The sequence below is a fragment of the Mesoplodon densirostris genome, chromosome 2 (assembly GCF_025265405.1).
Source record: "Mesoplodon densirostris isolate mMesDen1 chromosome 2, mMesDen1 primary haplotype, whole genome shotgun sequence".
NCBI classification, from domain to species: Eukaryota; Metazoa; Chordata; class Mammalia; order Artiodactyla; family Ziphiidae; genus Mesoplodon; species Mesoplodon densirostris.
In genome coordinates, this window is record NC_082662.1 from 184,317,253 (window position 1) to 184,333,299 (window position 16,047).

A 16,047-nucleotide genomic window follows, 5' to 3' on the forward strand; every position below is an offset into this window, starting at 1 on the left:
TGACCAGACAAGTGTTTTAGTAGAATCACACTGCCTGAAAACAGATCATTCATTAGAGAGGATCAATTAGCAGGTGAGAGATCAATTAGAAGTTTTGCCTGGATCCATAAGAGAGATGAAGAGAGAATCAGGAAAGTGGAAATGGAGTAAAGAGAAGTTTATAGTCTCAAGATACATTTAAGAAGTAAAATGAATAGGCAGGATAAACTTGATATGAGACTGGGAGAGGGTGGAACTCAAAGAGAAACTCAATTTGTCTTTGGTAACTGAGACAGAGAACAAAGGCAAAGAAACAGGTTTAGGTGCAAAGATGGGAAATGCTGTTTTCAACACGTTCACTTGAACCGCCTATGAGTCATCTAGGTGAATCAAGCTAATGGACAATTAGCTAAAAAGGTCTGAGATTAGGAGAGAGACGAGCATAGACATTCATCAGCACACAGAAAACAGCTGAGTTTATGGGAGTGACTGCATAGCGTGAACGTGCAGAGCAAACACAGAAGACAGCTAAGGAACTTCAGCATTGAAGGGACAAACAAGCAGATGCTGCAAAGAAGGCGGAAAGAAAACCCTCTTCCCAAACAGAAAGTCAATTGGATATCTCTATAAAAATCCCCTGGCTTAGATCTGGGAGACCCACAGAGAAAGTTCTCCTGACCAGCTTAAACTCACGACTTTGCTAAGCTTTCGAACATCTGATAGCCACCATCACCCGCCCACTTCTCTACCCTCCCCCAAAACAACTGACACACACACTCTTACCTTTTCATCAAGTTCATAAGCTCTTCTCCCCTGAAAATAAAAAAACAGTCTGCTAAGAAGGTCTGTTTCTATATTATATGACAAACAAACATTAACTATTTAATGTTTTTTAAAAAAGGGAGACGCTCCACCCAGGTGGTAGTCTCACAAAGCAGAGACACCTTCCTCCAGAAGTCCCTCAGGTTTGCTACAGTCATCCACCAGCCCAAGGGATCATGATGTTCCCCAAGGGGCAGGAGGTGGAAAAGAGAAGATAAAGAACAAATTGACAAGCTGACTGAAATTCTGTAGCTCTCAGCTGCAGCTGGGTGTTTCAGGACAAGAACTAAAGGCTTATCACCTTTTGGAAAGACAGCACGAAGAATGACTCAGAGCATAATGCCTTGCACCTTGACATAAATGTTGATTTATTCTTTCAAGAAAACTCTACAATATGCTAAAAAAAATTAGCACTCTTGGAAAAAAACTGTCGCAGTCCTGCCAAAGATGAACTTTTCACACCAGCTTGCCCCACCAGATTCAAAATATGGAGTTTATTCACATATTTCCTGCTCTTCAGAGAGAGAAAAATGGAGACCTGCAAATATGAAGAGGCTTCCCTGGAATCCTGCAGTTACTCGGCATTTGGTCCTGCTGAATCAGTGTCTTGGACACCCAAGCCGTCGCTATTCCCATTGGACAGTGTATGCTGTGAGGAGTTTCTCCTCACCTGGTCAGCTGAGTGCAGGACTTCGGGAATGCTCGCTTAGCCGTCTCTGGGTTGGTGTCCACTGCAGGAAGAGTTCATCTCTGCCAACTCACGTGTCCCAACTTCACAGTGACCTGTGAACCAAGGCATAGAAAGAGAAGAAATGAATGACTAGATCAACTTCTACTCCATATCCCAATTCCGGAAAACCTACAGTCTCCCTCAGGATCATGTCTCCGAGAAGAGAAAAGGCCACCAAATGAAATGCCGACATCTCACAGTCAGGGTGAATTTTTAAAAATGCAAATTGGATAACTGCTCTCACAGCCAAAACACTGGCTGTTTTGTGCTCTGCCATTACCACGGGAAGGATAGACCGGGTTTTACCACAGATTACAAGACAAGGATGAGAGATTCAGGGGCCAGAGCCCCTCATGTTGCTGGGGTAAACACGGCTGATCCAGGCTTGGCTAGGCCAGGTGACTATGCTCACCTTTGCTAGGTTTAGTTTAAAATTTATTTTAAAACTCTTGAAGAATACGAAAACAAATGTACACTGCATTAACTGAAAGAGATAAAATAATTGAAGCACTGAAAGTCTGTAAGTCTCCAAATAAGAAAGCTTCACTATGATCAAAAAGGGGGACGGTGCGGGGAGAGGGGAATGTACTCAGAAAGGAACAGGGAGAACCACCAGAGGCAACTTAACATCCTTCCTACACTGCACTGAGAAAAATAGATGAATTTTCACCAAATATCTAATGTAGAGAGAATTCACCCTGTGAAAATAGTGGAGAATTCTTTCAAAATATCAATAGATGGAAATGTCAGCATGTGAAGAGCTAGACATTTCCAAAACATTTTTCAGGAAGAACTTAAAACATTTCAAAAAGTAACCTTACATCCCTGATGTTCCCAATGGACATTTGGAGGAGCACAAAGGGAGCACCAGGGAACCCAGTGGATGAACAGACACCCAGAAAGCAGTGGCATCAGGCAGGGATGGCACAGAGTCCAGGGCCTAGAGCCTGGTGGAGAGCAGATGCATCCTCCCAGGGACAGGACCACAGACAGAAGAGCCCTCCCCTGGCCACCCCCACCCTTAACGCAGCGTGTCCTCTGCTGAAGCCAGCCAGAACTTGTCCTTTTGCTCCTTGGACCGGTAGGTACTCAGGGCCTTCTGATTCAACCCTTCCACCTGAATGGAAGACCTGCCACCCTAAGAGTAGCAGCAAATAGTGGGTGCTAGGAAAGCAACAACAAAATGGGAAAAAGAGTAACCTGGAAGAAACTAGTCCTACTACAAAGTTTTGCTGAACACCGGGCCTGGGCACTATGAGCTATCATCAACCCAGACACTCATGCAGTCCCCACAATGTTTTCTTTTCACTTCCTCGCAAAGGAAGGCTGCTGTAATTACTTCCACCCTGAAGATACGAAGCCTAGGCACAAGAAGGCTAAGCAATTTGCCTGGGGTCATAACTAAAATAATGCCAGGAACTGGGAACTAAAGGCAAGTATCCCAATTATGGACAAACCCTCCAACCATCCTGCTCTCCTAAGGATAATTTATGAAAATAAAGGCAAAAGTACTGTGTCTTTTGAAGCTGAGGACGTGAGCTCATTATTGAGGACTTGAACATTTATAACAAGGCAGTTGGGGCAGGGCCTACTGGTATCTCCTTGAAAGCACTGTTCTTTTATCAGTTAATTCGGTTAAGATTTGGGAATTTTTGTTGGTTTAAAAAAATGTGTTTGGGAGAGAAAATCCACGAGGCTTTAGGTTCTTGCGAAGTAGTCCATGGATCAAAGACTTTTGAAAGCCAGTGCCTAAAATGAATTAATACTCCCTACATAGGAACAGTCAGCAAGCTGGAAATACCAGTGCAAATGGATTCCTTACTTACTAGATGAAAAGAAGCCTTTCTTCACACTTAAAAAAAAAAAAAAAGATTCTCTGCAACTGATATCATATAGACCTTTGAAATCTTGTACGTTATGATGCCAATATCCCAAGATTTCGAAACAGTAATCAATAGACACTTGACATTTTCATGATTTGACAAAATTCTGTGCACAGAAATTAAAATCCCAGGAGAACAAATGCCAGGAAAGAAATCCCTAGTTTTATCTCTGCAGTTAATAAGGTAATATGCCATCTATGTAACTTATTTCATCAGAAAGTGTTTCTAATGGCCTACTCTCCCCTGAGATTCCATGTGGCCCACTGTCACAGAAGACAGCAGCAAGAGGCAGATACTGGAAACAGTCCCCCAAACCTAGACTTCATACTAAGTGTTCTTTAACTACAGGAGCCTACTAGAGGTATTTCAATATACATTAGGATTTTTATTCAGGAAGAAAAAAAAATTTGTGATGCTCCTGTTGTTGGTTTCCAAAGAGAATCCAGGTGCTTTACGTAGTAAGAGGGAATTATTAAATTTAAGGAGGCCCTGCCTGCATTTGAAGTATGACATACTTCACACGATGGGTGAATTTAAGGCAGAACCATGGAAGTGCTCTTACTGAGATTACCAATACAAGGGTTAGTAAAATCATTAACTCCTCTATAATACATGTCAAGTATTTGGTTGAAACTCTGATTCATTCCTGACAAAAACACTTTCTCTCTTAACAACTCCTAGGTATGAAAATTACCTTCTAAGAAAGAGAACAATTATGAATTTTAAATCTCAGACCATATTAGGAGTGAAGAGTACAGTACATAATCCTGTGGGGTCATAAATTCATTCATTGTGGGGTCATATGTTCCGTCTGTTAAAAGAATATTCCACCAATTAAATGAGAATAAGACCAAAAAGAAAAAAAGGACAAAAAAGACAGACAAAAAGACAAGACAGGTGTCACACTTCCTCAAATACACTCAACAATTAGGATACTAAAAGTTTTCATTATTTCCCATTACTCATCACACCGTTTGACACAGGGCACTTAATTTCCTAATTTTTTTTTCCTTTTTTTAAACTGCTCACCAATTTAAGATTTCATGAGGTAAGCAACAGGTTTACAGCTTTTACAAATTTAGGAACTAAGATATCTTACTAACCAAAAAAGTAAAGCACAGAGAATACAGAGAATGATCCTTTTCTTTTAAAGCATATATCTTGTTTCCTAAATTTCTAAAGCATAAGTATGCAAGTTATTATGTATAAGTATTTTCAGATAATAATAATAGTTTTTATTAATAATAGCATATAGTGGGTGCAGAAGAGAGAAGTATGGCAGGGGACACTTTTGCTTTCCGTAATCTCCTTTTGGTGTTACTAAAAACTTGTATTTTTTGTTTGCCTTCTTCTGTAACTTAAATTTTTTTAGATACAAAAAGTTCAAGGACCACCCTGCAAGCTTCTACCACTAATGCGCTCAGCAGACAGCCTCTCCAGTAGAGGGCACGGTAGACTCAGCATGGGAAATGTATATGTAGTTCATCAAGCCACTCTCAAGCTAAGGTTTTGCTGTGCAGTATTTACATCCTACTGCATTGTTTCTTCCTCCAACGCAGAATGGAAAGCATGTGTCATCTTCATATTAAGCAATCCCATTCACCTAAAAGCCACTCACAACAACAGCAAAAAAGGGAAGTCATCAAACACTGCAGTTTTCGCTTTAAATGTACGTCTGCCTGCCTTAACTTCAGTTGTCAATCGGAAATGGTTTGCAAAAAAAAGCAAACAGTTATATTAAAAACTTACAAGAAACATCTGGAATAGTCTGTATTTAAACCAGTTACTTACATGGATATACATATACATTCACGACATACATTCACTGTCGTGAATGTATTGAGATGATTAAACTTTTCTGGCTTGAAGATCTCTGAAAAAGTTCAAATCCTAAACAGTTTACTTATTTTCTTATTTGTTTTTTACCCAGAGAACATTTATTAAGTATCTATTACGAGCTTGGTACTCCACAAAGCTGTGACGTTATCTTGAATTTTACTAGTACTTACACATTTATAACCTAATAAACCCTGAATTAATCCTTTAATGATTTTTCTACCTTGAATAGCTATGCTTCCAGATATTTCCTTCTTCCATGCACACAAAAATTTTAAAGAAAAAACAAACTTTTGTATAGTACTTTAAAATTTGCAACGGCCTTTCACGAAAGATTCCCATAATATACAGTGAGGCTGGCAAGAAAAACACATTCATTACTCTTAACAGAGATGAGAAACTGGTGCTCAGGGAGGTGGGATGCGACTGCCCCAGCAGTTACTTAGCAGTTACTGGTGAAGCTGAGACTCTAACTACATATCCTGACACAAGCCCAGCTCTCTCTCCTGCTGCCTCTGAGTCAGAACTCCTGTCTTTTCCACTATGAGTGAATTCTACCATCCAAGGTTCCAAGTGAAAAACATATTGAGGTTTAAAGTAGCAAGAAAAGGCAAGTGTCTGCATGTTACACATATTTAATAAATAAGTACTGAATCATCAGAAAGTGAAAATAGCTGTTGGAAATATGCAAAGTTCTTTCAGAGATGCAGAGTATACATAGGCTTGAGAAAAATTATATTCTTACATTTCACAAACGTGCTTTCAAGTATTTATTACTGAAATCGACATGACTTTCCTTTCCATAAGTGAGTACACGGCTGTCCTCTTTAGTAGTAATTGCAGGCTTTACTGTCCAAGTCAAACTGGGGGCTCCAACTACTGGCAGCTCATCGTAAGAATATGGTAAACTAGTCCCCATTTTCTTTTAACAGCTCTTATGCAAAGCAGAGAGAATAGCTGCAGTCTAATACCTTGCTGTTAATCTCGCTACTTAGACGCTTGAGGGAAAACCACTAGAATATTCCACTGGACGGTTCTAATCATGTTATCTGATATCAAATCATTTTGGAGTTGCGGTTATCTACTCGTCCTTACCAATCAAACCATTTAACTCGTGCTACAGCAAGATGATTTTTGAAGACTTCACAGACTAAGCTTATTAAAGCAAACTGTTAACTCCTCCCTCCCTCCACCGCCACCTCTCCTTTTTACCAATTAAGTGTTCTGGTAAATTCTAAGCAACTAAGAATCACTCAGGAGGAAATCTTGCATCCTTGCACTCTTACACTGATTCGGGTGTATGACAGCTGCGAGGTCTTGGTGTTTCCCTCTATCTCATCGTAAGGAGGTCTGTGATTTCTCTTTCTGTTCTGGAAGGACAGGCAGCCAAGGACTCCTGAGGGAGAGTCTGCAACCCCACGGACAGACCCAGCCACGTGCCTGCTGGTGATCAAAACTGCACACCCAGGGAAAGCACTTTCTCCTGTCCCTTCCCTGACCAAAGTTCATCTCCAAACGTGCTACGAGACGCCCAGGTAGAACGCAAAGTCAGTCACACCACCTGCCTCTGGACCGTCACCTTTCCTCCCATTCACGGTTTCCTTCCGCAAATTAAATGGAGTCGCAAAGAGGAACAGATGAGGGTCTCCCCACGGCCTCAGTTTGCAGACCAAGAAATGAGGCGTGGGGAGAGGGCGTGCGCTCCAAAAAGGGGGAAACACATCCTAATTCAAAATAAGGTAATTGCACTCGGGTTCCCAGCAAGCAACCTTTACCTGCTGGGCAATCCTCGCTCGCCTTGGGGTCAGGAGCACGTGAGCGTGGGGGAGGGGAGGGGATGGAGAAAAGGAAGGGGAGGGCGAGCGCCCCGGCCGGGCCTGCAGCCGACCTGGCTCCCTGCCTCCACAGCCCTGCGACCCTGCCCGGCCGCCACAACTCGGCAGAGGTGTCTGGCGACCACTCGGGGGAAAACTTCTCTGCTCCCAAACCGACCCGAGCCGGTCGCCGCGTTTGGCCCGACTGCGCACGACGCCGGGGCCGCAGACGTCAGCAGCTTCCTCGCTTCCAGACCCTTCGCTGGCAGCCGTGACTGCGCAGACGGGCGCTGACCTCGCCCCCGTGCCCGGCTGCAGCTGGCCAATCGGCGTCCACTGGAGGCGGGAGTGGCGTCGTCAGGCCCCGCCCCCGAGCCTCCGCCTTTTATAAATACGGCGGCGCCCGCCCCGCTACTCGGAGCAGTATCCTCAGTCGGAAAACGATAATGCCTAGTGCTATGTTCCTGGCTGTCCAGCACGACTGCGGACCCATGGACAAGAGCGCAGGCACCGGCCCCAAGAGCGAGGAGAAGCGGGAGAAGATGAAGCGAACCCTGTGAGTAAGGCTTTCTTCTCTCCCCCCCCGCCACCCCTGCGGACCCAGCTGTCCTGGGCGGCTGCAAATGCGGTACATTTGCGCTTGGAACTGGGTAGCGTGCACCTCTGCAGGGAAAAAAAAAATGTGGAAAAGGTTCATTTGTTAAGTAAGGTTTAAACCTGCGTGGGTATTTATTTTTGTGACGTGAGCGAAGGACTCTCGGGTAGAGTTTAGAAACTGCAGAAAATTCTTGATGCAGAGGCGGTGGTAGATGCTGGTTAGCTTTTTGTCCCCCTGCAGCGAAAATGACTTCAGGGAATCCTGCGGCCGAAGCGCGTCCCCAGCATTCGTACGTTGCACTGTAAATTTTGCTCAGCTTTACATGGCTGCTGCGATGTAGATATTTTTTGCTGATTCCGAATATATTCTTTTAAAATCTTTTCTTTTTTTTAATTGAACAGCAGATCTCACCCACTCAGGACTGTGGAACAAATAATTGTTCTGCATCATCTTCTTAAAATGAGTGTTGTAATTGGGGGAGGAGGACGGGCCATCTCACACACATACTTTCATTACGCACAGCTTCTAGGGTGGTCCAGAGCCTCCTGCGCGAAGGGTAGAGGGAAGTGAGCACGGGCTGGTTCAGGGCAGTTCCACTGTGGGTTTCATCAAGTGTGAAATGTCTTAGACTTGTAATTAACGTTCCAGAAAAACTGCTGCCTTCTGTGGGCCAGAAATAACATCTGCTTTTTGAACTATGCAAACTAGATTCATAAAAACACCCTATAATTGTAGGTAGTTCTACCCTTAGTTTTAAAACTAGTCATTATGTTCCGATGAGTGGATGAAACTAGTGTGTTTAGTATATAGGTGCTGGGTTTAAACGTTAAAGGTGTAAGACTGACAGGAAGAGTTGTGTCTTATTTGGTTTGTCTGTAGCCAGAGGGAGCAACTTTATTTGGTAAAAATGCCTTCAGCTGCATTGGCAATTTCAAGTGTTGCCACTAAGTGAATATCCTTTTTCTTTTTTCTTTTCTTTTTTTTTTTTTAAGATTGAAAGATTGGAAGAGCCGTTTGAGCTACTTCTTGCAAAATTCCTCCTCTCCTGGGAAGCCCAAAACCGGCAAGAAAAGCAAACAGCAAACCTTCACCAAGTAAGTTGAAAATCTTGTACTTGCAAATGAGCTCACTGCTGAGCTGAAAAGGGAACCTCTGACATGAGTGAGCTCATACGCAGAACTTCTCTTGCAGGCCTTCTCCCGAGGAAGCCCAGCTGTGGTCAGAAGCATTTGATGAGCTGCTAGCCAGTAAATGTAAGTTAACCTCTGGAATTTGATCCATTTCAAGTATCAGGAGACTCTAGAAACGTTGTGTCCACACAGCAAGAGCAGCTTGCCCAAGGGGAATTTTACTTTACAATCCCCATGACATGAGGCGTATTCTTCTCCTTTATTTCCCAGTGATTAACCAGGGAAATGCATGACTTTTTCACTCTAGGTGGGAAAAAAATTAGCCCAAAACTGTAATGGCAGTTGCTTTCTGTTAAGGTTGAGTCAGGTTTTCCATTGCAAACAGTGTTTTCAAGAGACGTCGTTCCCAGAGAACTTACGGCTCCCCTATAAATATTTACATTAACAGCGAAGCTAAGTATTTATATATTTTTGTAGTAGTGTGCCAACTTAAGCGTTTTGCTGACCGGCATCTTAGTCTTTAAAGAGCTAAATTCTGAGTATTACAGGTTGACTGAAATCTAGAAAATTGCTATCATTTAGAAATAATAAAATATGGGGCCAGGGGAGTGGGAGTTCTAGGAAAAAACGGAAGGGATTATTTGGTCACTCAGTTCACTGTATGCTTGCTTTCTTTCTCCCCCCCACCCCCACCCCCAGATGGTCTTGCTGCATTCAGGGCTTTTTTAAAATCTGAATTCTGTGAAGAAAATATTGAATTCTGGCTGGCCTGTGAAGACTTCAAAAAAACCAAGTCACCCCAAAAGCTGTCCTCAAAAGCAAAGAAAATATATACTGATTTCATAGAAAAAGAAGCTCCAAAAGAGGTAAGGGGAGATAAAAAAGTTCCTCCTTTTAGCACGTTTTAAACATTCTCAGCACCAAAGTGAAACAGAAAGAACTGCAGAGACCTCACATTAAAAGCGGAGTGGGGTAAATGTTTTTCCCCTACTTCTAGTTTCAGGGAGGTTAATTACATTTCTTCAGTGCCTTGGCTGGTGAAGCTAATCACACATGCTAGTTTTTTTGTTAACTCTGAATATGGAATAAACCACTTTTTATGTTTTATTTCAGATCAACATAGACTTTCAAACCAAAACTCTGATTGCCCAAAACATACAAGAGGCTACAAGTGGCTGCTTTACAACTGCCCAGAAAAGGGTGTACAGCTTGATGGAGAACAACTCTTATCCCCGTTTCTTGGAGTCAGAATTCTACCAGGACTTGTGTAAAAAGCCACAGATCACCACAGAGCCCCATGCTACCTGAGATGAAAAAGGGAGGCCAGAAACGAGGACATTGCATTTTTTTCCTAAGGGGAACGGCTGTCACCTGCCAAAAAGACTGACCTTGAATTCAGCCTGGGTGTTCAGGAAACATCACTCAGAACTATTGATTCAGAGTTGGGTAGTGAATCAGGAAGCCAGTAGCCGTCTAGGAGAAGCTGGTACTGGGACAGCTTCCGTAACTGATGGAGCACAGGGAAAGCGTGGTCTAAACGTGGCGTGTCTCGCGCTGGAAAAGCAGGAGCTTGAGACTGAAAGATAACGATGTAATACTGTTGGTCCAGAAGCATTTACTATCAATAGGTCTGGGGTTATGTGGCCTTAGTGAGCTGGCTGTACATGTTTCCCTAAATCAGTCCTTTGTTACCACATAGTGGTTTAGCTGTAGTTTCTTTAGTACTAGATAACACGTGTTTACTATGTGCAAGGGTATTGAAGTTCCTATGACTACAGATCATCAGTACTGTTCTCTCACGTAACTCTAAAACTGAAACAGTCTGTTTGAATTGTCAATCGGTGTGTGTAATAGAATGAGTGCTGTTGTGTAGAAAACAACAATGTCCATTCTGAGTGCCAAAACTGTCCTGATGGCAGCTAAACTTTGAAGTGGTCTTTGAATACTTTTAATAAATTTATTTTGATAAATAATGTTATTGAATATTTGGTCCGGATGTGGGTTGGGGTGGGTTTTTCTGGTAACTGAATATGGCAGATACAAGGTGAAATATCTCCTCTCTGGTGAAGAAGAAGTGTCAGTTGATGGGCCTGTTTAGTGAGAATTGACAATCCTCGGAGAAATTACAGCTGCAGGGAAGATCTGTTCCCATCTCTAATGCTTCCGTAGGTCAAAGGAGGTCAGGTCCCATCTTTAGAGCCACCCTGAGATCAACCTTTCTAATACAACCTTGTAAAAATCAAGCTTGATACTGAAAATATGGGAACATTGGCTTTAAAGCCTTTCATGAGTATTAAAGATCAGCTAAATACGAGAAGTAAAATGATGTAAGAGACAAAGCACCAAAATTATTCACATAACTAAGCTGCTCAAATGAAGAAAGAAACCAAATAAAGAAACCAAATAAAGAGGAAAGCAGGCCTTTTTACTTCCCTTGGTTCCATGTTCCCCCGCAAGGTAATGGCATGAGCTTCCAAGATCCACACCTGAAACTGTTCACTTCCATGATGGAGCTGTACAAAATCAGAATTTCCCTAATTTGCCAGCCTTCATTTGGCCAATAAAGAATCTGGGGACTTCCCTGGTGGTCCAGCGGTTAAGACTCCATGCTCCCAACGTAGGGGGCCAGGGTTTGACCCTGGTCAGGGAACTAGATGCCGCATGCCGCAACTAAAAGATCCTGCACGCGGCAATGAAGATCCTGAGCACCGCAACTAAGACCTGGTGTAGCCAAATAAATATTAATTTAAAAAAAGAATCTGGTTATGTTACTGCAGCTAATGATGAAGGCAAGAAGCATGCTTTTGTGGCTTAGACTTCACCTAGACGTGTGCTCTTTCCCTAGTTGAGAGAGAGGCCTTGAATCTGTTATTCTCCAAACCAGCTCCTTAGAAAAGGAATACTCTTCTCCAGCAGACTGCTTTTTCAACCTTCCCGATGATGGTTTTCATTTTGAAGAGGAGGGCGGACACTCGTCTTGGAAAACCTGAGCCCATGGACTGATTTCGCACCCCCTTGTGACCTTGGGAGTCCTAATCTGCCCTGGCTCCTTAACTCACACCTTCCTGCCTATCCCACTGGTTCCTGTGACGTAGTAAGGGGCTTTAGGTAGTGTAAAGCGCTTTTTAGAACATTTATCCTGATTTGCCGGAAGAAAACTTGACCTCCCCTGGTTTAAACTGTTTTCGTGGTGCTTGCACTGAACTTCACCTTCACCCCACTTTCTGGGACCAACAGGCACAAGCTCCATGAGAGACTTGAACTAGTCTACTCCTGTGTCACCAGCAGCCAAAATAATACATAACAGGTGCTCCATAAATAGTGATAGAATAAAAATTCTGAAGGGCCACTGAAAGAGATGTCTTTGGAGAATAAATACGTCAGGTCTGCACAAGCCTCAATTTGGACGGGTTTTGGCCAACAGAGAAACCCAGGAATCACGCCATGTATCCAATTTGTCACCAAGTCCTATTTTTACTTCAAGTCTCTCTCCAGCCTGCTTTCTGTCGCCACCCTGATCAAAGGTGCCACCATCTGCCCGGGCAACCGCAACAGTCTCAACTCACCTACCCTCACTCACTTTTCCCCCCTCCAGTGTGTTCCCTGCTTTTTAACCCTAGGAAGCCTCTCAGCACAGAAACCTGATCTTGTCTCCTGTTGCTCATAAACCCCTGACAGGATTCCCAAACAATCAGGATAAAGGCATCATCCTTAATACAGTCTAACACCTGCATGGGCTTGACCCCTTCTTCCACTCCATCCATCCTCCACCACGCGTCCCCCAGCTCTCTCTGCCAGCCTCAGCGACCTACTTCTATTCCCCCGTGGGTGCTATGCCCGCTGGTTCCATAGGACCTTTGGGCATCACAGTCCCTCTGCATGGAATGCAATTTTAGCTCTTCCTCATCATTCACAGATCGGTGCGATCGTCACTTCCTCGGGGAAGCCTTCCCTGACCTCCTTACCTGGGTCAGATGCCCTTTTAGATGTTCTCATGGCACCAGCTTCTCTAATTCAGCACACTTAATAGAATTCTCATTAATTTGTATGATAATTAATAATTCTATCTTTTCCCCCTGGATTGCAGATGTCACAGTTCAAGGATTCCGTGTCTTTTTCTGCTCACTGCCAGATCCCAGCACCTAGCACCTTGACGGGCACACAATGCCAGCTGCATTCATGAATGCATGAATATTAAAAACTCTTACATTTTGGTGAAACAGAAAGTATCTACCAATGCACAAGGAACTGAGGACAAGGTTTTAAAAGCCCCATTGCCTCAAACATCTGAAAATATCTGCCGAGCTTTCTTCTTGGCAAAAAAAAATACCTCTTACTAAGCATGTTCTCTCTAACTTTTGACCTTTAATAGAAGGAGAAGCCAGATTATAGTAACAAGAAGCAAGAGTTCTGACCGTTTCCGGGCTGCTAGAAGTACAGGCTTTATTCAGGTGGTATTTTCCAATGTTCTTTAGTGTAGAACAAGCTGAAATAGATTTAAGTTTAGAAACCATGTACCTCCACAAATAAATGTCACTTAATGTTCCCATTTGTTGGAGTTCGTACACTTAGACTCCACAGTCCACTCGCTTTGATAATATTTCATTTTCCATCTATTTTAAGTTCAGAAGCACTTCAAAATGTAATTTCATATGGTCCCACTGAAAAAATTAGAATTGTGTATTATCTGTCATGTGAGCCCAGAGAGGCAATACATGAGTTTCAACGTGGTGATTTTAAATGATCACCCCAAATTTTATAGGAAACAGGTCTTTGGTAGAGGGTTTGTTTGACCACATTATTTGATCATTTCTGGCAGTGATCCTTACCTTGTGGGGTTGCAGAGTGAGGAGGCTGTGTTTTTGTCAATGGCAGGAAGATGAGGTTGATCTACATTTTGGCATCGGATCCAAGGAGTAGTTTGGAATTGATTGAGGCAACGATAACAGCACCCAAAAGCTTCTCCTGTGACCTGATTTTAAAATCTAAAGCTATATCTTGAATGTTTTCCAGACTCTCTATTATTGAAGACCATTATTTTTAAGAACTGCATAGTGTTCTGTAACATGTGCTTATTATAATTAATTCTCCTCTGTTGAACACTGTAGCTTTTCTATTCTATATGTTTTGTAAACACTATGGTTAATTTCCTTAATTATGTGAGTGTATACACATTATGTACTTGTATACATATTACATATATTTGTGTGTGTAAATGATATATGTATATTAAAATGTTTCATCTTAAAAAAAAAAGAAAGGAATCACTAGAGGAGTAAGAAGTACATGCTAGCCTAAGGCAATAGCATTGAACAAAAGCCTGGTACTACCCATTGGGGGTCCATGATTCAGCATCACCAGAGTACCTGGCAGGATAAGGCCAGGATCGGTGTAGAAGCATGGCCCAGAACCAGGTGATAGAGGACAGTCTTGAATACGAAAGGTTAGGATTTTATTCTGAGGTGATGGATACCAATCTCAAATGTACAAAATAACCTGGGCAGCAAATGAAGGATAAATTGGAGTCAAGCAGATGAATCAGGAGACTGCAGTTATAGCCCGGATGAGACGTGCCACGTTGCCTAAACCAGGACGTTGTCACCAAATAATTGAATGTATTGGGTTGGCCAACAAGTTCGTTCGGTTAGTGAATCCATTGTGCAATCAAGTTCTTGGTGAAAATGAAAAAACGTGTCTTTTATTTTTACTTAAAACCGAACAAACTTTTGGGCCAACCCAATAAGTTAACAGCAAATTACACATCTATGCAGAGCACCGATCTCAACCACACAGGGGATGGTAAGACATTGGTCCTCTAGGAGGCACCAATTACGTATCTGATGAAATAATGTTCTAAAAGTAAAACATGAGGCGGGCCATGATTGGCGATTAATTATCAAAAGAGAAGTGCAAGACCCTTTAGATGGAATGAATCAAGAAACAAAGTGAAGTGGCAATTTTTAGCAGATTTAAAAAATGGGTTGAGGGCTTCCCTAGTGGCGCAGTGGTTGAGAGTCCGCCTGCCGACGCAGAGGACACGGGTTCGTGCCCCGGTCCGGGAAGATCCCACATGCCACGGAGCGGCTGGGCCCGTGAGCCGTGGCCGCTGAGCCTGCACGTCCGGAGCCTGTGCTCCGCAGCGGGAGAGGCCACAACAGTGAGAGGCCCGTGTACCGCAAAAAAAAAAAAAAAAGGATCGATTAGCAAGGATGAAGTGGAGAGCGTCAGGGTGGAGAAACAGTTTAAATAAAGGAAAAGGAGAAAGCAGGATTGCATTTTGCATTGTGCTATGATATACAACAGCTAAATAAACAGATATTGTAGGCAGATATTTTTGATGGAGATGTATATTTGAAAACTATTGACATTTCAATGATTTATTTTTGGCAAATATTTATGAAGAGCTTCTCCAGGCACGGGAGATGTGAAAGAGCAGGAGAAATGGTCATCTACTGAGAAGGAAAGAAACAGAAAGGCTGGAAATTCAAAATCACAACAAAAACTACGCTTTATTTGTCTTAAAAACTGATTTCTGTAAGATCATCAACCAGCCTAGTCATCAAGCACACCACTGTCATGGTCCTCTCGACTAGAGCTTGATAGGTCAGACCCCGTGTCCTGTTTCTCATTTGTTCCCTAGACTACCATCTGAACACTGACTTTCTCACACAAAATATATGAACTCTGGAATCTCCCAAATCAAGATAAACTCCTATATCTAAGGCTAAAACTTCTCCACCATGTGGCCTTTTGTTGCCCATCCAATCTTATTTCCCACCACTGACCAGAAACATTCAATGCTGGATTTTCTTACTGTTCCTGAGATATATTATTTTTCTCCTGTTATGAGATCAAATTGTTCCTCTTGCATAGAACCACCCTTTCTTTCCCTAGATTTTACTCGTTTTTCAAGGCTCAGATCAAGTTTCACCTTTATGAAATCCTGCCAAGGGAGTCTGTCTTATCTTCCAAATAAATGGTCAATAACTGGACCATTTTGGCTTATTCCACTTAATTTTTGGAGTAATTAGTAAAGTTCCAGACATGGAAGATACTCAGTGCCCATTGATCATTGATTCAGTAATTAGGTCACTGACTGATCGATTCACAAACTCCTCAGTAAAAATGCATGCAGAGATATAAAGGATTTAAATTTGCAAAACAATGTTTTTTCAGGAGTCAACATAGTTTTTCATTTTTTCTTTATGTTTTTGCCTTGCAAATTTAGAAAAAAAAAAAACTATTAACTGTGTGG

The 16,047-nt window shown here is 42.5% G+C and overlaps 1 protein-coding gene and 1 long non-coding RNA gene across 3 annotated transcripts in view; one reads left to right on the forward strand and one right to left on the reverse strand.

The window, feature by feature from the left end:
• The window catches only part of LOC132483379 (uncharacterized), a 124,740-nt gene extending 117,424 nt beyond the window's left edge, over positions 1-7,316 (reverse strand). For both annotated transcript variants that reach the window (XR_009531065.1, XR_009531064.1), the window contains exons 1-3: positions 7,026-7,316; positions 1,472-1,584; positions 763-792 (exon numbers count right to left, since the gene is read on the reverse strand). This is a non-coding gene — a long non-coding RNA (uncharacterized LOC132483379). The remainder of the gene's footprint in view (positions 1-762; positions 793-1,471; positions 1,585-7,025) is intronic.
• Positions 7,317-7,492: 176 nt separating this feature from the next.
• Positions 7,493-10,765, forward strand: RGS2 (regulator of G protein signaling 2). Its single transcript, XM_060088673.1, has 5 exons — positions 7,493-7,620; positions 8,655-8,756; positions 8,854-8,915; positions 9,492-9,658; positions 9,906-10,765. The coding sequence occupies exons 1-5, from the start codon at positions 7,511-7,513 to the stop codon at positions 10,098-10,100; spliced, it is 636 nt and encodes a 211-aa protein (XP_059944656.1). The 5' UTR covers positions 7,493-7,510; the 3' UTR covers positions 10,101-10,765.
• The last annotated feature ends 5,282 nt before the right edge of the window (positions 10,766-16,047 follow it).

Coding starts and splice junctions, on each gene's coding strand:
- RGS2 (XM_060088673.1), top strand. CDS start 7,511: ATGCCTAGTGCTATGTTCCTGGCTGTCCAGCACGACTGCGGACCCATG. Junction 8,757..8,853: donor AAACAGCAAACCTTCACCAA/GTAAGTTGAAAA, acceptor CTTCTCTTGCAG/GCCTTCTCCCGAGGAAGCCC. Junction 9,659..9,905: donor AAAAAGAAGCTCCAAAAGAG/GTAAGGGGAGAT, acceptor GTTTTATTTCAG/ATCAACATAGACTTTCAAAC.